Here is a 23,851-nt window from a genome sequence, read left to right as displayed (position 1 = left end):
GCCCCGGGACTCGACTCTAAGCAGGGTGGAGCCAGCCCCACAGGATTCACCCGTCGCAGAATCTGAGACTCGCCGGGTCCCGCCTGGCCGAGGGGGTACGTTGCCCGCGGAGTCCCGGCAGGTACACGTGCAGGCAGGCGGGCGCGCTCTTGCGCCGCCCCGCGCCGCCTCCCGGAGAAGGTCGCGCGCTCCCGCGAGGCCCGGCACAACGGCGCCCATGCAAATGAGCCCGGCTGCTCCCGCCCTCCCCGCGCCTCCGGAAGCTGCGCCCTCCTCCCCCTCCCGCCCCCCGTGCCCGCCTCCCCCTGCCCCCTTCCCCCAGCCCTGCCTCCCCGGCGATGGCGGCGCGGCGCACGCGGCCGGTGCGGGTGCTGGTGGACATGGATGGCGTGCTGGCCGACTTCGAGGCCGGCCTCCTGCGGGGCTTCCGCCGCCGCTTCCCCGGGGAGCCGCACGTGGCGCTGGAAGAGCGCCGCGGCTTCCTCGCCCGCGAGCAGTACCGAGCCCTGCGGCCGGACCTGGCGGTAGGCAGGGAAAGGGCGGGAATGCAGCGCCGGGTGTCCAAGCGGGCAGGGAGCCCCGTACCCAGTGTCCCCGGGAGCGGGGAGCCCCGGCCCCACAGGATACCCGGTAGCAAGGGCCCAGACCCCATCGGATGCAAGGGGCCCGAGCCCCGGCCCCACCACACCCAGAAATGGGAGCCCTCCTCTTGGGCAAGACTGTCTTCCCCCTTTGTTTAACAAAACCCTTACTTTAGAATCCATTGTTCACCCTGGGCACGAAAGTCGGTCGGAGTGCTTCCCCCTAAGCAAACTTCCTCTCCCTGTGGCTCTGATTTGGGGACCAAAGCCCCCCAGGAATCTTTGAGAATGCTCCCTGGGGCTAGATCGGCTGGAGGCAGAAGCTGGGACAAGAACATGGTATCTTTCAGGACAAAGTGGCCAGTGTGTATGAAGCCCCAGGCTTTTTCCTAGACTTGGAGCCTATCCCAGGAGCCTTGGAAGCCCTGCAGGAGATGAACAACATGCAGGAGTGAGGAAGGGCAAAGAGGGGAGGGGCGGTGGAGAAGAGGGAGGGCACCACCCTAACCCTAACCTGTGCCCTTTGTGCAGCACCGAGGTCTTCATCTGCACCAGCCCTCTGACGAAGTATGAACACTGTGTGGGTGAGAAGGTGCGGCTGACCCAGCACCTGAGAGCACACTGCTTCCTAGGTCCTGAGATTTAAAGTAACCCAGCAGCGGGGCACCTGGGTGGTTCAGCCAGTTAAGGGTACGGCTCTGTGCTGATGGCGCTGAGCCTGCTTGGGATTCTCTCCACCCCCCCCACCCCGCTTCTCCCCTGCTCTCTTGCTTGTGCGCTCTCTCTCAAAATAAATGCTTAAAATTAAAAAAATAAATAAACCAGCAGAAACACAGGAAGTGGGGGTAGGGGAAGGGGAGCCGCATCTCCAGGGCCGGAGACCCCACTCCCACCTGCTTCCTGGCCCTGCTGACAGACCGGTGCCCCCGTCCACAGTACCGCTGGGTGGAGAACCACCTGGGGCCGCAGTTTGTGGAGCGCATTATCCTGACGAGGGACAAGACGGTGGTCTTGGGGGACCTGCTCATTGACGACAAGGACACCATTCGAGGTTAGACCTGTTTTCCTGGCAACCTTCCAGGCATTTGGCCTGCTGGGATTAGAGAGGGAGTAAAAATAGCCAGATTACAGACTGCATCTCCCTGCCTTTCTCCCGCGTCCTGTCCCAGGCCAAGAGGAGACCCCAAGCTGGGAGCACATCTTGTTCACCTGCTGCCACAACCAGCACCTCGCCCTGCCCTCCACAAAGAGACGGCTGCTGTCCTGGAGTGACAACTGGAGGGAGATCATAGACAGCAAGCGGGGGGCCGGGACGGTGGGTAGAAGCTGAAGGAAGGGAAGGCAGGCCAGCGGGGAACCCCAGCAGAGCTGCAGGACAGGGCAGCGTCATGGCGGTGGCCACCAGCACCGTAGAGCAGGGAGAACAAGAACCTCGGTTCTCACAAGCCAGCCACCTGGAACCCCACAAGATGGCTGGCAAAGAAACATGGTGGGAAAACTTCTCAGGAACCTTTTTAATAAAACACTTTGGCTCACCACTCTTTAAACGTCCTTTATTTGGGAAAGTAAAGGTACAGGAGCCCTAGGGAAGCAGGTGGAATGCAGGCTGAGAAGGAAGCTTTCTCTTCCCTCTTCCTATCCTTCATGCCACCTCCGTCTGGATACCATCCCTCTTGTATCTGCCATCTTTCACCTTGGCCATGTTAGAGGTCAACCTTAAGGGAGTGCAGAAGGGAGGCCAGGAAGTTCCCCATTGCTCCTGAACCCTGACTCTCCAGGGGCATCCCACACCGCTTCCCCTGTGCTGGTCAATGTACATTATGGACTCTAAGCCACAGACTTGTCAGTATCTGGTCCCTTAAGCCACCACTCTTGCCCTCCCGAAGCCCTCCTGAGTCTGAGACTTCCAGGGCCAGGGACGACTCCTCACTAACCCAACCCTGATGGCAGAGGAGGGCCAGGGCGCTCAGGCTGGGGCCACGGGGTGGTGAGGGGAGAATATGCAGCTTCAAGGCTCTGTGCCTTATTCTGATGTGTCCTCACCCTCATACTCATGGTCTTATGGACTGCATCTCTACAGAATAGAGACCACACCTTTGTCTTTGAAGCTCATGGTGCTTGGCAGATAGGCCTGTGGATAAACAGGTGATCCTCGGCCAGAGTTCTCCGGGCTGGTGTCCACCATACCCAATGCCCAGCAGGGAGAGCTTGCGGTGTAGGTACCCAGCTTCCATAGCCCTGGAGTGGGCATGGCCAGCTTCCCAGAGCTGGCTTCTCATTTCTATTCCTCATGATTACTCCAGATATGATAAAGAATTCCTCTTCCCTCAAACAGAAGCAATTCTCCTAATCCCAGGCACAGCTGCTCCTCATGACGACCCCTTCTATAAGGCCTCTGGATCTTGGGTCCCAGCGGCTTCACTCTCACACAAGGGCTTGGTGGTGGCAGGAGGCAGGCCCTTGACCTCCAGCTGGTTGAGAATGTCAACCTATGGAAATGGCACTGCCTTTGCCCACTTCCACATCCCTCTATTCTGGCTTCCTCACTCATGCCTCTCATCACAGTGTAAACACCTGTCACACTGAGAAGACTCACCTTTAAAATACCTTAAAGGGCACCTTTTGGAGAGAACATGCTCAGGGGGAGCCAGGGTGCTCCTGCTCCCTGAGCCCCCACCCGGATCGTGGTCTCATCTCCAGCAGTCAGGGTGCCATGGCCGTGAAATCTCCTTGGGTCAGGGCTGCTGGGGGGCCTCAGTCCTTGGCAGTGGGATGCCCAGGGCAGAGTGAGCCCGCCAGCTGCGGGCTTCCGCCACCTGGCTTGGGGAACAGAAGTCTTCGAGGAAGATCTGGGCCAGGTTCCGGAGCCTTGAATTGGCTGAGAGAGAGAAGCGCAGCATGCACTGCACCACGGGCATGGCGGTCAGCTCAGGGTGCGAGCCAGAGCCTGGCGAGCTCAGGTACATGAGCGTGGTGACAGCAGACAGCACGGTCTCCTCGTTGGGACTGGACAGGCAGTTGATGATGAGGGGGATGCCCCCTGTCTGCAGGATGTGCTCCTTGTTGGCCCTGTCTGGACACAGGTTGCAGAGGCCTCCTGGGGAAGAGCAAAGGGGAGACTGGCTGCTCAGGCCTGGGCAACCTCCCAGGTCCTCTCGGCCCACTTCGTCCAAGGGAAGGGCCCAGGCCTATGAGAAGGTGGCCCAGGGACAAGAGATTGAAAGTCCGCTCTGGTATCCAGCCCTTCCTTTCAAGGTTCCTGCCTGCCCATCACAGCCTAGCCTTCAGGAAGTGGATACCAATCCCTTACCCCCTTGGTTCAGCCAATTCAATGGTTGATATGCTTTCCTCTTTTTTTAAAGCAAAAAAAAAAAAAAGAGGGGGGGGGCGCCTGGGTGGCTCAGTTGGTTAAGATTCCAACTTCCACTTGGGTCTTGATCTCATGGCTTGTGAGTTTGAGCCCTGCAATGGGCTCTGTGCTGACAGCTCAGAGCCTGAAGCCTGCTTTGGATTCTGTGTCTCCCTCTCTCTCTACCCCTCTCCCACTTGCAGTCTATCTCTCAAAAATGAATAAATGTTAAAAAAAAAATTAAAAAAAAAGAGGCTAGAGCAAGTGGGGGCAGGTGAAGAGTGGGGGGCTGGCAGGGGCAGGGCTGCCCAGGTTTGGCACTGGCATCCCCTCCCCAGCAGTACCTGGGTCAGTTTGAGTGCTGCTAGAGGGAAATGTCTTGAATGTTTATACATGACCAAGAGAGCATGACCTGAAGTGAAGTCAGATGCTCACTGAGCCACCCACGTGTCCCTAGGGAAATGTCTTTGAAGGTTTTATCCATTCAGCCTCTAGGGACTTCTCAGTGAATCTGGAATAAAATCAGAATTCCCCTTTGAAGTCTTCAGGGCCCTGCACTTCCTCAGCCCATCCTTGGAGTCTCTGGGCCCCAGATTTTCACATGCTGCCTTCCTCTGGCTGGGAAGCAACCCTTCACTGCTCCCTCACCAGAAGGTTTCCCTGGCATACCCCACTAGCCAACCCCCACCACGTCCAGGGCACTCCTTTCATCACCGCATGTCATCTTTATATGCTTAGAGCTCTCAGAAACCATCTTGGCAGATTTGTTTTCTTGCTCACTAACTGCCAAGCTCCACTGGAAGGTACCTGCCTGAGGTCAAGTCCTTGATGCCTGGGGCAGGAGGCGCTCCAGAAATACTTGCTGGAGGGGTTGTAAAGCAGTGGGGGGGTTCGGGGGGGAACAGCAGTGGGCTGGGGGATTAGGCGGGACTGCTTCCTGAGGTGTTGCCCACCAGACTTCTGCAGCACTGGCATCCGATCTGTGGCTCAGAGCACCTCCGAGGGAAGCAAGGAGCTTAGTGGCACTCTTGGAGTCACGAGTGAGGGGGACAAGGCACTCTGAGGGCAGCGAGGTCCCTGCCCTGCTGATAATACCTCAGCACCTGCTCACCCCAGTGCAGCCCTGAGCACATCCTGGGGTCATCCTGTCACTGGACACCATAAAGCAAGGCCCTGCTTTCTGGTTTATTTCCGTATCTCAGGGACCTGCAACTGTGGACACTCACTGGACACATGCTGGGAGCACAACTGAAGTGTTACTACCACCCCTATTTCAGTGGAAGCCGGGGCTTTGAGTAACATACCCCATGTCCCAGGGATGGAAGTCCTATGCTACTCTCGTGGGACAAGTGGAAATGCTCTGGCTTCCCGGACTCACCGACACAAGGTCTTCTGAACTACAAGCGGTGAACCAGCCTCCTACCCACACTGTAGTCTAATGGACGGGGGCAGAGGGTAGGATTTATCTCCGCTGTAAAGTATGATAAGATGAATCCTGAGTCACTCTCGGCTAGTGAGTCACCATCACACACAGATGTGCCTGGGTGGGACGCTGCCACCCAGGCTGGGAGATAATCAGATGGCACGTGCTGGAGAGTGAGGGTAGGAGGAGGCCTCAGGACAGGGGGCCCGTCTGCTCCCCATCTGGAGACCTAGGAGGTCTCCAAGGGTGAATCCTGTACCTGCCAGAGCTCACCGCTGCCTGGGCCCCAACCATAGGCACTGCCTTGCTGGCAGCGATCCTCGGAGGGGAGGACAAGACCATCTGGAAAGAGAAGGGCTTCAGAGGGGCAAGAAGTCTGAGCGGGAGCACCCAAAATGGAGCCAGAGGGCCCAGGAGAAGCCCAGGCCACGGGCGCTTTGCACTTTCCCTCCTGAGTCTACCTCTGTGACCCTGCCCTAAAGAACTAAGGAGGGCTATGGCAAGAGAGTAACACAAAAAAATGGAAGCTTCCTAAATAAGGCCCAACAATAGCAGGCTGGTTAGATAAAGTCCGGTTACATCCATATGATGGAAAAGTATACAGTTCTTAAAAATAATGTTTTCAAAGAATAGTTAATATGGGAAAATGTTTACAACATTAAGGTTGAGGAGGAAAGAAAGTCATCAAACTGTAAATAGGATAAAACTGCAATAAAAAAAAAAAAAAAAAGAAAGCCCAACAAGATATCAACTCTTCTGCGAGCCTTCTGTGACAACCCTAACCAGACCCTCCCCACCTTCATTTCCTTCCTTCGCACCGGCATTACTGCTCATCACGTTCACTGAAGGTTGCCCCACTAGACGACAAACCCCACAAGGGTGGGAACTTTGTCTTGTGCCATGCTGTCACCTCAGGCTGGCATATAACACATGCTTGGTAAACGAACAGATACATTAAAAAAGGACAAGCTGGAAACACGGCAAAATGCTAACAATGTTTATTTCTGTGCAGCAGGATTAGGAGCTGTTTTTATTTTCTTCATTTTCCAAGTTTTCCTCCATGAAAACATTTTTTTATAATCAGGAAAAAGATCAAAAAAAAAAAAGAAAAGCCAAATTTCATTTAGAAAGTAAAACTCAGGGTGTGTAGGTGACTCAGTCGGTTAAGCATCTGACCCTTGATTTAGGCTCAGGTCATGATCTCATGGTTTGGAAGTTTGAGCCCCACACTGACCTTGGGATCCTCTCTCTGCCCCTCCCTCACTCGTGTTCTATTTCTCTCTCTGTAAAAGAGCTTTCCTATTCTTCCTTTCTAATCTTATATCCTAAAAAACTTTCGCTGCTCAACTTTTGCTGCTCAAAAAAACAAAAAACTCATCAAATGACACCACTGAAAAAATTAATACACTTAACATATAAAGTCTATTAATAGACTATATATATTAAGTCTATTAATATATATTAAGTCTATTAAATTATATAATATTAAGTCTATTAAATTATTAATAAGTCTATTAAAGTATATAATATTAATAAGTCTATTGATATTATATACTTTAATAGACTTAATATATAAAGAATATATATTACAGGGGCACCTGGGTGGCTCAGTTGGTTGAATGTCTGACTCTTGATTTCAGCTCAGGTTATGATCTCACAGTTAGTGGGGCTGAGCCACATATCAGGCTCTGTGCTGACAGTGCAGAGCCTGCTTTGGACTCTCCTTCTCTCCTCTGCTCCTCCCCTGCTCGAGCGTGCGTGTGTGTGTTATTCTTTCTCTCAAAATGAATAAACATAAAAAATTCTAAAGTATATTACTGTCTATCAATGAAAGATGAACACGATGTAAAAAATGAACAGAGACTCGGGTAATTCTGCACAACAGGGCCAGTGTAGGACAAAGGGCTCATCGCTACTTCTCAGAGGCAGGATCAGATACCTCCACACACCTATCATGGCTAAAACCAAGCAGACTGACAATAGTAAGAGCTAGCGGGAGGTGGGGCTGCTAGAATTCTCATACAAGGGGGTGAGGGGTCTCACGCTGCATAATGAAGGTGGCCGCTTCTAAAGTAAAACATCCACCTATCCTAGGACTCAGCAGTTCCACTTCTACCTGAATCTGAGAAAAAGGAGTACATATCTATACAAGAAAACTTGTGTACAAACTATCCTAACAGTTTTCTTCATAAAGGCTCTAAATTAGAAACAACTCAAATCTCCATCAGAAGGTGAACTGAACAAAGTGTGGCATATTCATACAAAGACATGAACGAAGGCTACTGTAACAATCTGGATGGATTTTAAAAACACTGAGTGAAAGAACCCAGACACAGGAGCACATCCTGTGTGACTGAACACAGATGGAGTTCAAGAACAGGCAAAACAGGGGCACCCGGCTGGCTCAGTCGGTGAGGCGTGTGACTCCTGATCTCAGAGTCATGAGTTCAGCCCCATGATGGGTGTGGAGATCACTTAAAAATAAAATCTTGGGGCACCTGGGTGGCTCAGTCAGTTAAGCATCCGACTTTGGCTCAGGTCATGATCTCATGGTTCATGGGTTCGAGCCCCACGTCAGGGTCTGTGCTGACAGCTAGCTCAGAGCCTGGAGCCTGCTTTGGATTCTCTCTCTCTCTCTCTCTCTCTCTCTCTCTCTCAGAAATAAATAAAACATTTTAAAAAATAATAAAATAAAATCTTAAGGGGAAAAAAAAAAAAAGACCGAACAAATAGGCAAAACTCATAGGTTAGAATAGTGGTTACCTGGGGCGCGGAAGACACTAACTGGGAAAGGGACCTTTCTGAGGAGATGGAAACATTCTAGATCTTGATTTTAGTGCTGGTTACATAGACATGCATATGCCTTAATGAATTTAAAAATCCATCAAACTGCACTGGGTGTTGTGTGGAAATGCTGAATCACTATTATCGTACACCTGAAGCTGATATTACACTGAATGTTAACTAACCAGAATTTTTTTAAAAAACCTTAAAAAAAGAAGTTCAAGGAAAAAAATTCGTCAAACTGACACTTAAGATGTGTACACGTCACTGTATGCTGATCGTGCTGCAACTTAAACCATGGTTACCAAACGAAAAGGAGAACAGGTTCCGACTGGCTGATGCAAGTGTTACACGCAAACCAGACAAGACACAAAAGGAGTAAGAGGGCCCTTCCAGACACACGGAACCACAGAAACCCCCAGGAAAGGCAAAAAGAGAAAACTCCAAGTAAAACCAAGAATGAGAAAGCTGGAGGCTCAGAGAGGTCAGGTAGGGGACCCCAGGTCACACAGCAAGAACGGGGCTGGTGCTGAGACAGGAAGGTCTAAGGACTGTTCTGGGGATTAAATGAGATCACGCCCTAGGAGAGAGTGGCCCAAGACTTCACTCCCTCTGATGACTCAGCCATCTCAGGGCCCTGGGCTGGCCGCAGCCCATCCCAGATAAAAGTCTTCATTCGAGACTATTTGTTCTTGGGTTTTACTTCAGCATCTTGAAAACCATTCTTTCTGTAATTTAAATGTGGAGGGACAGAAGAGTAAGTAGAGAAAGTTACCATTATATGTAAAAAGAAAGGGAACAGGGTGACAGGTTTAGAGATGGAAGTGCAGCTTCTCTGAAAATGCCTTGTATACAGTTTTGACTTAAACTCATGAATGTTCCTCTAACAACATCACATTACATCAAAAGAAGAAAAACACGGCTTTTCGTACTTCTGACCTATACTGCACTTCTGGAAATTTATGCTACAGGCATACCCCGTACAGGGGAGAAATGACATATAAGGAAGGTGACAGACATACAAAGCAGCCCTAAGGGGCTGGCTGCACAGAGTGGCAAGTGGCATTCACTAGCAGTGAGGCAGCTCTTGAGGTGCCTGGGGGGCTCAGTGGGTTCAGCATCCAACTTCAGCTCAGGTCACGATCTCACAGTTTGTGAGTTCAGGCCCCATGTCGGGCTCTGTGCTGACGGCTCAGAGCCTGGAGCCTGCTTCAGATTCTGTGTCTCCCCTTCTCTCTGTCCCTCCCATGATCATGCTCTCTTTCGATGATAAATAAACATTAAAATTTTTTCTAAAAAAATGAGGCAGCTCTTTATGGGCTGATTACTGCAGGTGCACGAAGGAAAGAAGGAAGGAAGGGAGGGAGGGAGGAAGGGAGGGAGGAAGGAAGGAAGGAAGGATCGAAGAAAGAAAGAGCGAGCGAGCAGACTATATGCATCATATGCCACCACAAGTGTAGAACCTGCAAAAAGGTGTAAGTGTAAATATATACATATTTGTTCATAAAGCCTGACAATATCTCTGGGAGGATATAAAGCAAACTAGTAAATGGTTGCTTCCAGAAAAGGCTACTGAGGGTGTTACTGTTGATGACATATGCTTTTGAATTCTGTACCATGTGAATGAATCATGCATCACATAAATTCATACACACACACACACACACACACACACACACACACACACCCCTTGCTCGTGTCCAGAACTAAGTGGAAGGGAAACTGGTCTCTGCAAGTCCAAGAGGGATGGACTGGCTGCCCTGGCCCAGCAGCGCAGAAGGAAGTGGAGAAGGAAGTGGAGACGGAAGTGGAGATGGAAGTGGAGAAGGAAGCAGCGGGAGGAGAACACCAACGTCACCTCGTTTCTATAAGGCGAATCCTGCCACAGATGGATGGCTGAGGAATTCCTTTTTTTTAAATGTTTATTCATTTTGAGAGAGAGAGAGTGTGCGCTTGGAAGAGAGCAGGGGAGGGGCAGAGAGTGAGGTGGACAGAAGACCTGCAGGCTCCACACTGACAACAGCCCAACGTGGGGCTCAAACCCATGAACCATGAGATCATGACCTGAACTGAGGGTGGATGCTTACCTGACTGGCCACCCGGGAGCCTCCTCCTTCTTTTTCTTTTTTTTAAATGTAAACTCTATGCCCAACATAAGGGTTGAACTCATGACCTCCGAGATTTTGAGTTGCGAGCTCTACCTATTGAGGCAGAAGGTGCCCCGAGGAATTCCTTTTTAAGCAGAAAGATGTATGACCCCAGGAGCCTAACTGATCAGTGAGAGAAGGAGGTACAGGGAAGCTCCAGAGTATGGAGGATGGAGCAGAGGTGGGCAGATCTAGTTAGATTCCCGGGACTGCCAGTGAGGACCTAGGTGACCAGAGGAAGCAACTCAGTTTCTCTAAGCCTGTTTCTTCATTAGTAAAATGGCTCAAGATAATTGAAATAATGTGCTCAAGTTACCAATACCACCCCACCCCCGGCACACAGTACATGTGGACCAAGCATGCACCTGTTTATAGCCCCAGAGACCAGCAAAGGGCCACACCTGCAACCCACATGTACACAAAGAACTGACACATACAGGTAGAGTTTAACAATGAGACTGCAAAAGCCCACGTAACCAGCACCAAGGTCAGGAAGGAAAATAGTCGGGGGCGCCTGGGTGGCTCAGTCAGTTGGGCATCTGACCTCAGCTCAGGTCATGTTCTCATTACTCGTGGGTTCGAGCCCCGCATCGGGCTCTGTGCTGACAGCTCAGAGCCTGGAGCTTCCTTTTGATTCTGTCTCTCTCTCTCTCTCTCTGCTCTTCTCCCACTCGTGATCCCTCTCTCAAAAATAAGCATAAAAAAAAAAAGGAAAACAGCAACTCAAAAGCCTCTGCATGTCCCTTCCTGATTCAATTCTCTCCCATCAGAGGTAAACACCTTCCTGACTTGTAATAATTTAATAATTTCTAATGAATAAGCCGGAACTTCTAAATTTTTAATAAAAAATAATTTTGCTACATATACATCCCTACTATACTAATATGATAATTCACTTCTGCCTAGTTTTGGATTTTATGGAAATAGTTACATTGTATGTATTACATGTGTAGCACTATTTGCTTAACGTTAGGTAAGATTACTGCATGTAGCTACAGATGGTTCATTTACCTTGCTAAGTGAGCAGTAGGAATATCCCACAATGTCACTATCCATTCTGCTACTGACTGTTTCAAGTTTGGCTGTTATATATCATGCTGTGGTGACATTTTTGCACATATGTCTGGATGGGCACGTACCCGAACCCTATGAATACAACTTCTGGGTCATGGGGTATGCCTGTCTTCAACTTTATTAAATACTGTTTTTCAGGGGGTGCCTGGATAGCTCAGCTGGTTAAGTGTCTGACTCTCAGTTTCAGTTCAGGTCATGATCTCAAGAGTTTGTGGGATTGAGCCCTATGTTGGGCTTTGTGCTGACACAAGCCTGCTTAGAATTCTCTCTCTCGTTCTCTCTGCCCCTCCCCCATGCATGTGCACTCTAAGTAAATGTTAAAAAAAAATTTTTTTTTTCCAGAGATTGTTGAGGATTTATCTTTATCTACTGGTCTTTTTCTTTTCTTTTTTTCTACTGGTCTTTTACTGAGCACCACCACCATCTGGTGGCCACTACATGTATTGCAGGAAATAGAAAAACGGGAAAGCAATTTCAGACGAATTCTGCGAGGCCACTTACTTGAATCCTGTTTTATTTTATTTTTATGTATTTTTTAAGTAGGCTCCCCATCCAGCATTGTGCTCCACCACTGAACTCAAGACCTTAAGATGAAGACAAGCTAAGATCAAGAGTCAGACACTGGGGTGCCTGGATGGCTCAGTCAGTTAAGCAACTGACTTTGGCTCAGGTCATGATCTCACATTTCATTGGTTTGAGCCCCGCATTGGGCTCTGTGCTGACAGCTAGCTCAGAGCATGGAGGCTGTCTTCGGATTCTGTGTCTCCCTCTCTCTCTGACCCTCCCCTGCTCACACTGTCTCTATATGTCTCTCTCAAAAATAAATAAAACATTAAAGAAAAATTAAAAAAAAAAAAAAGACGCTTAACCAAGAGAGCCACTCAGGCACCCTTGGGCCCTGTTTTAGTAACAAAACTGCCAAGAATTCTGTGATATCCTAGGATTCAACTAGTTTTCTTGGAGGCAGAGAATTCTCTTTTGGCACCTTTTTTTTTTTTTAAGTTTGTTTGTTTGTTTGTTTAGAGAGCAAGAAGGGCAGAGAGAGAGAAAAAATCCCAAGCAGGCTCTGTACTGTCTGTGTAGAGCCCCTCTCAGGGCTTGAACTTATGAACCATGAGACGACGACCTGAGCCAAAATCAAGAGTCAGATGCTCAACCGACTGAGCCGCCCAGGCGCCCTCTCCTGGTTCCTCTGTGTCTCCATACAGCATCTAGGCTGGTGCAGCGGAACACACACTGCATCTAGAACACCTGAGAGTCATCTAATAGTGCTTTGGGCAAACATTCCCAAATTAATGCCAAAGGCTTCATTTGGAGCAAGAGCTCCAAATTCTTTCACTCTTTTGAATATTTACTGAGATCCAGGCTTTATATCTGGTTCTCTCTAATGCACCCACTCCCATCCCCTCTCCCACGCAAGGGCAGCTCTGGCAGAACCCTGCTGTCTCCCAGTGGCAGCTCCTCTTAGTGGGCAATCAGGCATGGCCCCGGGCTGTGAGCACCACCAGAATCACCTCACGGATAGCGTGGAAGTGGCAAGGTGTGGTGGAAACAAAGAGCAAGGAAAGATGATGCTCTGGAGTTTGAGCCTTGGCTCCACCAGCTGGGTCCCCTGGGCATGGAATTTGTATCCAGGCAGATTGAGTAAATTCCTGGCTCCAGTCAGCATTAACAGTGTGAGCCTCAGGCAACGGCCCTAACTCACTGAGAAGCTGTTTCCTCATACATCAAGTGGGCTGAGTACTACCTGCCTTGCGGCTGGTGACACATTCAGAGATCTTGCAGGCGGTGCTGGACAAGGTGGGCATGTGCTGACGAGTAGTGGGCACACCGTGGGCAGACAGTAGGCAGTCAGAAAGGCAGCTTTTATCATAACAGCTCCCAAACCAGAGCCCTTCACCCTGAGGGGAGAAAAGGCAGACAGAGCTGCCAACCAAAGGGTAAAACAGTTCCACAATTGTTCTAAATGGGCAAATCCACAAAAGAAAAGGCCAAGAAAGGGGAAGGTACAGAGACTCAAAAATCCCTGCAGGCTACAGGCATCATCGTAACCAAATTCTTCTTTAAGGTTGTAGTTATCCTCCCTAGGGTGTTTTACAGGTCACAGGAAGATGCCCCCCACACATAGTTAATGGTCGGGGTCTCCAACTCGCCACCGGTGCAGCTCTCAGGCCTGCCACCTCAGCCCACAGAAACAACCACAGCGAGCCAAAGTGCTGGAGGTCAGGCCCTGAGCCCCAGAACAGGCAGAGCCGTGTGCCAGGAGAGGTCCCATCTCAGAGCTGAGCGCAGGAGCACCACCCCAGAAGCGTGCCCGCCGCTGTGCTGGGCTGCAAGGGCAGGCTGCTGTGAACCAGCCGGGGGGCCGTGCTCCGTGCCTGATTCCTCATCAGGAACATGAAGGGTCTGGAGGGAGTGTCTTTCAAGGTTCCACAGCCCACAGTCCTAGGAACTGGGAACTCCTCTGTCCTTTTCTAGAATCTGACAGCCTTGGTTTCCGTCCCAGGCTGACACTCTTTAAACCCTGGCCCAACCACTGATCCTTCCTAAGCCTCAGATTCCTTATGGAAAATGGAGGTTATGAGTGCCACTTTCAGTGTGTCTCAGGGTCAGAGGCGACAAAGCACAGAAGCCAGTCCCCTGGCACAGAGAGAGTGCTCTGAGTGCCAGCTATCACTCCGCATCCTCTGAAGTGCGAGCGCACCAGCTCTGTAGCCGGGAAGGGGGGGGGGGCTGGGCGCAGTGCCAACGCACACATTAGAGCCAGGCTTCCTTTGCCTAATGCTGCCCAGACACTCGCTGGGAGGCCAGTGATCAACCTTCATATCTTTTCCTATTATTCAGTGTTTTTCCAGAAGGAAAGAATCCCTGAGACAGATGAGTAGTTCCGTTGAAGGACAGCATGCCATTCCACCTCCTCTTTGGGAGTTGAGGGAACGATTTATCCTCAAAGGGGCCCCGGACACCAGGCGCTTGGGGTGGAGGCCTATGGGATCCTGCAGCTGCAGACACTTTATCTCATTTAATTCTCTCAACAACTCTGTGATGCAGGTACTGGTGCTGCCCCCCTGACAGGTGTTGAGAAGGGAAATCACAGGCCAGGAGTTAAGCAGGAGAGCCAGAACTTAAACCCAGGTCTGCCTGACTCCAAAGTCCAGCTCTTACCAAACTCTGCTCTTTGTCAACCAACGGACGCTGTTTTTGTTCTGTGGGCCACAGGCAATCTAACTCACTCTCCTTTCTGGCAGTTATTCCAGAACCAACCCCAGTCAGGACTGCAGCACCAAGTCATGGTTAGTGCTCTGCACCTTCTGGGCCCTTCTCTCCCCTTCCCCAGAGATAAGCAAAGCTGGGCTCTGCCTTCGTGGAGATCACAATTTCAGGCCTGGCATGAGAGATGAAAGAGTCAAAGCTACAAAGCACAGCACAGAGCCTGTTAGCAGAATAAGCACCTGACAGCTGGCCATTTAGGGCCAGCGACATTAAGAGAAAAGGAAATGACAGCAGTAGCAAAACACACACATAAGCATGACTGGGACTCTCTGTCATGCACAATAAATGCAAGAGAAATTCACTCTGCAGACAATCCCATGGAGGGATTCAATGCTAGGAAAGCTACTGTTCTGGGGATAGGGATCTTGTGCTGGTGGGAAGGAGAGGAAGAGAAAACAGAGGCAAAGGGCAGGGAAAAGTAAGCCTGGTGATGACACTAACAGTGTAACCAGCTAGACAAAGTACCTTCATGGAGACACAGACACACGCACCCACGTCTGTCCCCCCCGATGGTCCTGCAGGGTAGGGCAAACACAGGTGAGCGAACGAGTCTCAAAGAAGGGACAGACGGAACTGAGCCACAAGGATTGGCTAGGAAGTGGAGCAGCTGGGACTGTGGACTCCAGGCCCAGGGCTTGATCACCCACTCTGGGAAGCTGCCCAGCAGAGCAAGAACCGAGGCCAGACCCAAGTCTCCCGGCTCAGCACACCAGGGGCTGAGAGTGCTCCTGTCTTGGGAAAGGTACTTCCTGATCATGCAAAAACTTTTTTTGGTTGACGGCTCCCTTTATGCGAGTTTTCTCCAGTCAAAAGCTTGAGTTGGAGGAGCTCTATCGCTCCCAGGTGGAGGTTGAGCCACATGCTTCGCAGGGGCCACGGTCACCATTCAGATGGCAGAAGCTGTGGAGCAGAGGGAGGGGATGGAGGACATGGAGGACGTACACAGAAGAAAATCTTCAAGTGGCCGATGGTTTAATATATTTATTTAGCATAATAAATAATAAATAAATAATAAATAAATGTCTCTTCCAGAGGGACAGAGACATGAGCCAGCACCACGCTTACACCTGGCCAACTGGGGCTCCTGGCCCTGCTTCAGAGGGTCTCACACTGGCCTTCCCCACAGGTTGAAGAGTCCAAGGAGTCCACCCTGAGCCCATCCTCCTCCGCCCAGTACTTGGAGCTCCAGGCCCTGAATCCGCTCCCACAGTTGCATGGGCCTCTGTCCTGGATCCTGACTCCCAAGGGTGGCCTCAACTGATGGTGTGTGCAGCCCCACTGTTGTGTGGACACTCCTAAGTCCGAAGGAGTGGCCACAGGGTAGGTATGGACAGAGCCAGGATGGCCTCACATATGGGTGTGAGACCTACTGTGGTGAGAAGAGGAGGGATGACTCCCATTTGTACTGTGAACCCAGGTACCCCAAACAGAAGGGGCAAACCTGGATGGTCTTTCAAAATTTTAAATCACACCTACCTATGATGCATTCAGTGCAAAAAAAAAAAAATTGTTACTTAATTCTATCAAGGCCTACAGTTTAACTTCTAGGCTACAGGAAATAAAGGGGAAAGAGGAACAAACTAAATGACACCAGAAAGAAGCAACCAGACAATTAGGAAGATGGGAAATTCTGCACAACTGGTCTGGGTGTTTTAAAACGTAATGTTACCAAAAAAAGAGTCTACTAATGATTAAAAGAGATCATTTATTTTTTTTTAAAGATTTTATTTTTTAGGTAATCTCTACACTCAACGTGGGACTCAAACTCACAACCCCAAGATCAAGAGTTACATGCACCACTGACTGAGCCAGCCAGGCTCCCCAAAAAGAGATAATTTATGCAAGTGACTTCCTTCTAAGGAGTATAACATGGAAAGAGGAGGAAGAGTTCATAGCAGCACTCTCCACAATAGCTAAAACATGGAAAGAGCCTAAGTGTCCATCATCGGACGAATGGATCAAGAAGATGTGGTTTATCTATACCATGGAATACTACATGGCAATGAGAAACAATGAAATCTGGCCATGTGTAGCAACACGGATGGACCTTGAGGGTGTTATGCTGAGTGAAATAAGTCAGGCAGAGAAGGACAAATATCATATGTTTGCACGTATAGGAGGATTAGGAGGAACTTAACTGAGGAACAAGGGGGAGAAGAAGGGGGGGAAATGGTGGGGGAAAGGGAGAGAGGCAAACCATGAGAGACTCTTGAATGCTGACAAAAACTGAGGACTGATGGATGTGGGGGGGAGGGGTGATGGGTATGGAGGAGGACACTTGTGGCGATGAGCACTGGGTGTTATGTGGAAACTAATTTGACAATAAACTATTTGTAAAAAAAAAAAAAAAAAAAGAGGAAGAAAGAGTAACTTTACAGTGGAGAAACTTGACCAACACAACCTCAGCCAGGTGATCAAGCCTGTCACCCACAGTGAGAAGTCATGCTGAGAGCATGGCCCCATGACATGAAGTGATGAAATGGCACTTAACCTCTGTGGTAGTCCTTCCCCAAACCCATAACCCAGTCTAATCAAAAGAAAAGCATCAAAATACCTGACCAGCACTCCTTTAAATCATCAATGTCATCAAAAAAAAGGGAGTGTCTAAGAAACTTGGCAAGTCCAAAGGAACCTAAGAGGTGACAACTAAAAGTAATATAGTATCCTGGATGGGATCCTAGAACAGTAAAAGGATATTAGGGAAACACTAAGGAAATGTGAATAAAGGGTAGACTTTAGTTAATAATGTATCAATACTGGGTTTATTAATTGTAACAAATGTACCATACTAATGTAGGATGTTAATAATAAAGAAGCTGCAGCACGGAGGCGGGCGGGGGGGGGGTTCAGTCGGTTAAGTGTCGGACTTTGGCTCAGGTCATGATCTCATGGTTCGTGGGTTTCAGCCCTGAGTCAGGCTCTGTGCTGACAGCTCAGAGCCTGGAACCTGCTTTGGATTCTGTGTCTCCCTCTCTGCCCCTCCCCCGTTCTCACTCTCTCTCAAAAATAAACATTAAAATTTTTTTAAATAAAAAAATAATAGAGAAGCTGGATGTGGCATATATGGAAACTCTCCGTATTACTCTTGTAATTTTTCTAAAACTGTCGTAAAATACAAAGTTCATGGGGTACCTGGCAGGCTCATAGAGCATGCAACTCTTGATCTCAGGGTCATGAGTTCAAGCTCCTCACTGGGCGTAGAGCTTACTTAAAACTTAGGGCACTTGGGTGGTTCAGTCAGTTAAGCGGCTGACTTCGGCTCAGGTCACGATCTCACAGTTCATGGATTCGAGCCCCGCATCCAGCTCTGTGCTGACAGCTCAGAGACTGGAGCCTGCTTCAGATTCTGTGTCTCCTTCTTTCTCTGCCCCTTCCCCACTCATGCTCTGTCTCTCTCTCTCTCAAAAAATGAACAAACATTAAAATTTTTTTTTAATTAAAAAAAAAAAACAACCCACAAAGTTCATTTAAAAAGAGAAAGAAAGTGGGGCGCCTGAATGGCTCAGTCGGTTAAGCGTCCGACTTCGGCTCAGGTCATGATCTCACAGTTTGTGGGTTCAAGCCCCACGTTGGGCTCTGTGCTGACAGGGAGCTCAGAGCCTGGAGCCTGTTTCGGATTCTGTGTCTCCCTCTCTCTCTGACCCTACCCTGCTCATGCTCTCTCTCTCGGAAATAAATAAAACATTAAAAAAAATTTTTTTTTTAAAGATAAAGAAAGTAACATAACAGATTAAATGCATGGATCCTGGAATGTTTCCTGGCTTACACAAACCAACAGGAAAATGCCCTTTTGGGAACTATTAGAAAAATTTGTTGGGGCACCTGGGTGGCTCAGTCGGTTGGGTGACTGACTTCGGCTGAGGTCATGATCTCGTGATTCACAGGTTCAGGCCCTGCGACGGGCCCCACATTGGGATCTGTGCTGACAGCTTGCTCAGAGCCTGGAGCCTGCTTCAGATTCTTTGTCTCCTCCTCTCTCTGCCCCTACCCCGTTCGTGCTCTGTCTCTCAATCATAAATAAATGTAAAAATATTTTTAAATTAAAAAAAAGAGAAAAATTTGCATAAGTAGGTATTAGGTGATAATGGAATTATTATAAAAGGTTTTTTTCTTGGGGTGCCTGGGTGGCTCAGTTGGTTAACCATCCGGGATTCTTGATTTCAGCTCAGGTCACGATTTCACGATTCATGAGACTGAGTCCCATATGGGGCTCTGCACTGACAGTTCGGAGCCTTCTTGGTATTCTCTCTTCCCTCTCTCTCTCTCTCTCTCTGCCCCTCCCCAACTGGCATGTGTGTAGGCATTCTCTATCTTTTAAAATAAATAAACTTCATGGGGCGCCTGGGTGGCTTAGTCGGTTAAGCGTCCGACTTTCGCTTAGGTCATGATCTCGCGGTTCGTGGGTTCGAGCCCCACATCGGGCTCTGTGCTGACTGCCAGCTCGGAGCCTGAAGCCTGTTTCAGTCTGTGACTCCCTCTCTCTCTGACCCTCCCCTGTTCACGCTGTCTCTCTCTCTCTTAGAAATAAATAAAACAAAATAAAATAAAATAAAATAAATAAAATAAATAAACTTCAAAAATGAACTCTTGGGACCTCATCAAAATAAAAAGCTTCTGCACAGTGAAGGAAACAATCAGCAAAACTAAAAGGCAACTGACAGAATGGAAGAAGATATTTGCAAACTACTTATCAGATAAAGGGTTAGTATCCAAAATTTATAAAGAACTTATCACACTCAACACCCAAAAAACATATAATCCAGCGAAGAAATGGGCTAAAGACATGAACAGACACTTCTCCAAAGAAGACATCCAGATGACCAACTGACACATGAAACGATGCTCAATGTCACTCATCATCAGGGAAATACAAATCAAAACCACAATGAGATACCACCTCACACCTGTCAGAATGGCTAACATTAACAACTCAGGCAACAGCAATTGTTGGCAAGGATGCAGAGAAAGAGGATCTCTTTGGCACTGCTGGTGGAATGCAAACTGGTGCAGCTACTATGGAAAACAGTACGGAGGTTCCTCAAAAAATTAAAAATAGAACTTCCCTACGACCCAGCAATTGCACTACTAGGTATTTATCCAAGGCACACAGGTGTGCTGTTTCAAAGGGACACATACACCCCAATGTTTATAGCAGCACTATCAACAGCCGAACTACAGAAAGAGCCCAAATGTCCGTCAATGGATGAATGGATAAAGAAGATGTGGTATACACACACACACACACACACACACACACACACGAGTATTACCCAGCCATCAAAAAGAATGAAATGCTGCCATGTGCAACTACATGGATGGAACTAGAGGGTATTATGCTAAGCGAAATTAGTCAGTCAGAAAAAGACAAATATCATACGACTTCACTCATATGAGGACTTTAAGATACAAAACAGAAAAACATAAGGGAAGGGAAGCAAAAATATAAAAACAGGGAGGGGGACAAACATAAGAGACTCTTAAATATGAAGAACAAACAGAGGGTTACTGGAGGGACTGTGGGAGGGGGAATGGGCTAAAAGGATAAGGGGCATTAAGGAATCTACTCCTGAAATCATTGTTGCACTACATGCTAACTAGCTTGAATGTAAATTAAAAAATAAATTTTCGGGGTGGCTTAGTCGGTTAAGCGTCTGACTTTCGCTTAGGTCATGATCTCGTGGTTGGTGGGTTCGAGCCCCACGTCGGGCTCTGTGCTGACTGCCAGCTCAGAGCCTGGAGCCTGTTTCAGAGTCTGTGACTCCCTCTCTCTCTGACCCTCCCCTGTTCACGCTGTCTCTCTCTCTCTCTCTCTCCTAGAAATAAATAAAACATTAAAAAAAGAAAAAAAGAAAAAAAATAAATTTTAAAAAAATAATAAAAAGTAAACACACACAAATTTTAATTAAATAAATAAACCTAATAAATAAATAAATGTTTCTTTCTCTTTGTAAATAAGATTTCTTTCGCTGACCCTGCTGGGCCTCTTCCTAGAATGCCTTCCCATGATGGCAGAAATGAAGTAGCTCCCACCTCTGCTGTCCATCATCAATCATCCCATTCACTTCTTTCAGAACCTCAGCTTTTTTGTTAGTTTGCTCACCATCTGTCTGCCCCTACTACAGTGTAAGTTCCTTGAGGACAAAGACCTTTCCCCCAACTTGTTCACCATCCCTCCAGCATTTAGAACAGTATCTTCCTGGGGTCCCCGGGGTGGCTCAGGCAGTTAAGCGTCTGACTCTTGATTTCAGCTCAGGTCATGATCTCATGGTTCATGGTTCCCGAGATGGAGCCCCATGTCTGGCTCTGCACTGACAGCGCAGAACCTGCTTGGGATTCTCTCTTCCCCTGTCTCTCTGTCCTGCCCCTTCTCTCTCTCTCTCTCAAAATAAACTTTAAAAAAAGAAAAAGAAACAAAAAAAAGAACAGTAACTTGTTCACACAGTACATGCCCAATAAGTATCTGTCCACTGAATAATTCAATAGGTCTTAGACCATAACAACTACAGAAGCCATAACCATTCCAAATCACTTCTAAATTTACACCTTAAAATAGAGACTTTTAAAAACGGCATTCTATAAACGTTTTCCCTTCAAGTGGCTTCAATCTATTCCCTCGTTTATTATCTCATCCCTAAGTAGGAGGAAAAGAGCGCATGCAGAGGGAAGTCCTGGGCATTCGTTCCAGACCTGACCCAAGCCAGCTGTGATCCGGGACAATGACTGAACTGAGGAGGTGACACAGACATCGCTGGTACAGACAACGACAAGCCCTGCCTTCTTACCAGAGGGACTGCCTAAAAGATTCCTTTCCCAGTGACTCACTTATCTTACCAAGTCAAATCAAGCATCTGGGAGAACTGCCCCATCCTTACCGATAGCAAACTCCACCAGGGTTTCATTCTCCTCCGACAGCGAATCGAGGAATAAATCGAGGACCTGCAGCTGCCGCAGATACTGGTAGTTATTGGGGTCATAGGCGAAGTTGGCGAGGTTGGCCAGTACTTGCTCCTTGGCGTCTGCGGTGGAAAAGCGGCATTGGGGCCAGTTCCGGAACGGCTGTGGCGGCCGGACCCCTGCCCCGTCCCCTGCCCCCCACCCTGCCGTTCTCACCTTGGCTCTCCGTCTCTTGGAACTCCGTGACCAGTGCCTGCAGGTATCCCAGGCGCCCGACGTGGGGGTCTACCTTCGGCTTCTGGGCCATGGTCAGGGGGGCCGAGGGGGCCCGGGGAAGGGCGGGAGAGTGAGGGGGTGACGGAGGAGATAGGTTCCTTTCCTGGCCTCAGGTTCTGAGGAAGTCGGAATGTGGGGATGAGGTGGGACCTCAGGACCTCATACAAATTAGGCTTGGAAACCTAAATTTGGATGCCGGAGACGAGGAGGAAGGAAGAGTACCACCCCGGCCTCAGCTTCAGAACTTGGTTTTCCGTTCGGTTCCAGGTTTCCGGCGGAAGCCGCACTTAGTCCCGCCCCAGAGGGCGGAAGGGGCGGGCCTAGGCAAACAAGGGGCTGGGTCGTCCTGCGCTCGGCGCGCGTGCGCGACGCGTTTTGTGCTTTAAGTGCCTGGCTGGAGGTTTCCGTGTCCGGAGCGGTGGTGAAGGCTGAGGCTGCATCGAGGAATGCCTCCAAGGCGCTTGGGAACCCAGAGGAGTCGGAGGGCGCCCATGTGGAGGGAATGTCGAAGCATCAGAACCTCCAGACCCCCTTTGCACTTGAGGAGGGGGCGCAGGCCAACCTCCTCGACCAAGAGACGACTCTGGAATGCGGGCTTCAGTTCCTTGCACCCCAACGTGCGTCTTTTGACACTACCTTCTGGTCGACCTTTCCAAAAAGCCGGGGAGCCTGGCACCGTCGGCCCCCCCAATCCTGAGCTGACCACCTCTGGCTAGAAACTTAAGAGGACTAATGTCCTGAGACGTTTTGCCCGCCTGGTGGACAAGGAACGCTAGGGGCATCCACGAGCCCCAGGACCTCAGTTCACCCAAACGTACCACTTTGACAGCTTTCTGAGTTGTGGAGTCCTGGATGATGAAGGCTTCGACTCAGTTCTTTCTCCGGGCTTCTCAGGAAGGTGGTGTGTGACCTGGACTTTGTAGGCCCAGTAGACAGAGCACCAGGCAGGGAAGTGGCCTCGCTGCACTTTCATTGTGCTTGAAACTGGTGGGGGTAAGGCGGGTTTGGTCTGTGAGCTTCTTGAAGCTAAGGACCATTTGTCTTTGGTCTTGGGCCTGGCATGAGGGCAAGGTGGCTGCCGCACTCTAGCCTCTCACAGCCCCATTTGACAGCAGGCCCCATCTCCATGGTCCCTGAAGTCAGCCCCTGCCCTATGCACACCACTTGGGACAGGAGTTATGACTAGAATCTGGGTGCTTGGGTACCCTGGCGGCTCCATTTAGGACAGTGGCCCCAGACCCCTCATCAAGCCCCTCAACTGCTGTAGGGAGCTGATACAACCTGGGGAAGTACATCTCATCCCAAGGTGGCCAGGGACTTCTCTGTGTCTGGCTGGACAGAGCAGCAAAGTCCTGGGCACTAGGGGCACAGAGCTTAGGAACAGGATGTAAGTGAGCTCTACCCTGCACTGGTCAGGAACTACTCCAGACCTTCTCTAGAGGATTCCCAGGAAAGCAGCTAAGTGTGGATTCTGGAATCAGATGGGCCACCTCCTTCATTTCTCTCTCCCTCATTTGTCCCCTCTGAAAGGCTCAGGGGCTTTCCTCATTGGGGTACAATCCTGTCCTTGGTTTTGTGCCGAGGGCAGCACCAGGTCTCACCCTTCTCTACCTAGTCCCTGGCACAGAGTAAGTGCCCAATATTTGTTGAAGGCATTCTGCCCAGAGATTATTGCCTCTCTTGGCTGGGGGCGGATGAGGTCGAATTTCCCTATGCTGAATGTTCACTGATATCTTTTTTCCTTAAAAGAAATCTGTTTCCAGGAAGTGGGCCTGACAGGGGTTGCATACTTCAAAGCCTGGTGGCTCCTGGCACCAAAAGCATCCACCTACCCACCAGTCGCAACACTCTTCTTTTCCACTCAGTGACGATGTGGGAGACAGGACCTGGTAAAATGTGTCCAAGCACTCCCTCTTCGGTTCACAGGCAGTGGATGGTGGCCAAGCACAGGACTGAGTGAGGAGCAGAAAGGCAAAGGGGGTCTTCAGGATCAGACTTTTCAAACAAGAAGAGATTCTGATTCATCCAGTTCATTCAGGCCAACCTCCTC

General features: G+C 49.4%; 2 protein-coding genes across 3 annotated transcripts; one reads left to right on the top strand and one right to left on the bottom strand.

Moving 5' to 3' along the window:
• Positions 1-314: 314 nt before the first annotated feature.
• Positions 315-2,122, top strand: NT5C (5', 3'-nucleotidase, cytosolic). Its single transcript, XM_039226207.1, has 5 exons — positions 315-524; positions 932-1,032; positions 1,113-1,173; positions 1,518-1,632; positions 1,751-2,122. The coding sequence occupies exons 1-5, from the start codon at positions 339-341 to the stop codon at positions 1,909-1,911; spliced, it is 624 nt and encodes a 207-aa protein (XP_039082138.1). The 5' UTR covers positions 315-338; the 3' UTR covers positions 1,912-2,122.
• Positions 2,114-22,283, bottom strand: ARMC7 (armadillo repeat containing 7). Of its 2 annotated transcripts, none has more exons than XM_039226208.1 (3): positions 21,742-22,283; positions 21,504-21,647; positions 2,114-3,678 (listed from the first exon to the last, which is right to left on the bottom strand). In XM_039226208.1, the coding sequence occupies exons 1-3, from the start codon at positions 21,830-21,832 to the stop codon at positions 3,317-3,319; spliced, it is 597 nt and encodes a 198-aa protein (XP_039082139.1). In that variant the 5' UTR covers positions 21,833-22,283; the 3' UTR covers positions 2,114-3,316. The 2 variants fall into 2 exon arrangements, with proteins under 2 accessions (XP_039082139.1, XP_039082140.1); XM_039226209.1 differs by having other exon boundaries at positions 3,538-3,678; positions 21,568-21,647.
• Positions 22,284-23,851: the final 1,568 nt, after the last annotated feature.

Source organism: Hyaena hyaena, unplaced genomic scaffold (assembly GCF_003009895.1).
Source record: "Hyaena hyaena isolate Hyena2069 unplaced genomic scaffold, ASM300989v1 scaffold_21, whole genome shotgun sequence".
Classification (NCBI taxonomy): domain Eukaryota; kingdom Metazoa; phylum Chordata; class Mammalia; order Carnivora; family Hyaenidae; genus Hyaena; species Hyaena hyaena.
Note: the sequence above shows the minus strand (reverse complement) of the source record. Positions and strands in the feature narration are given on the sequence as shown.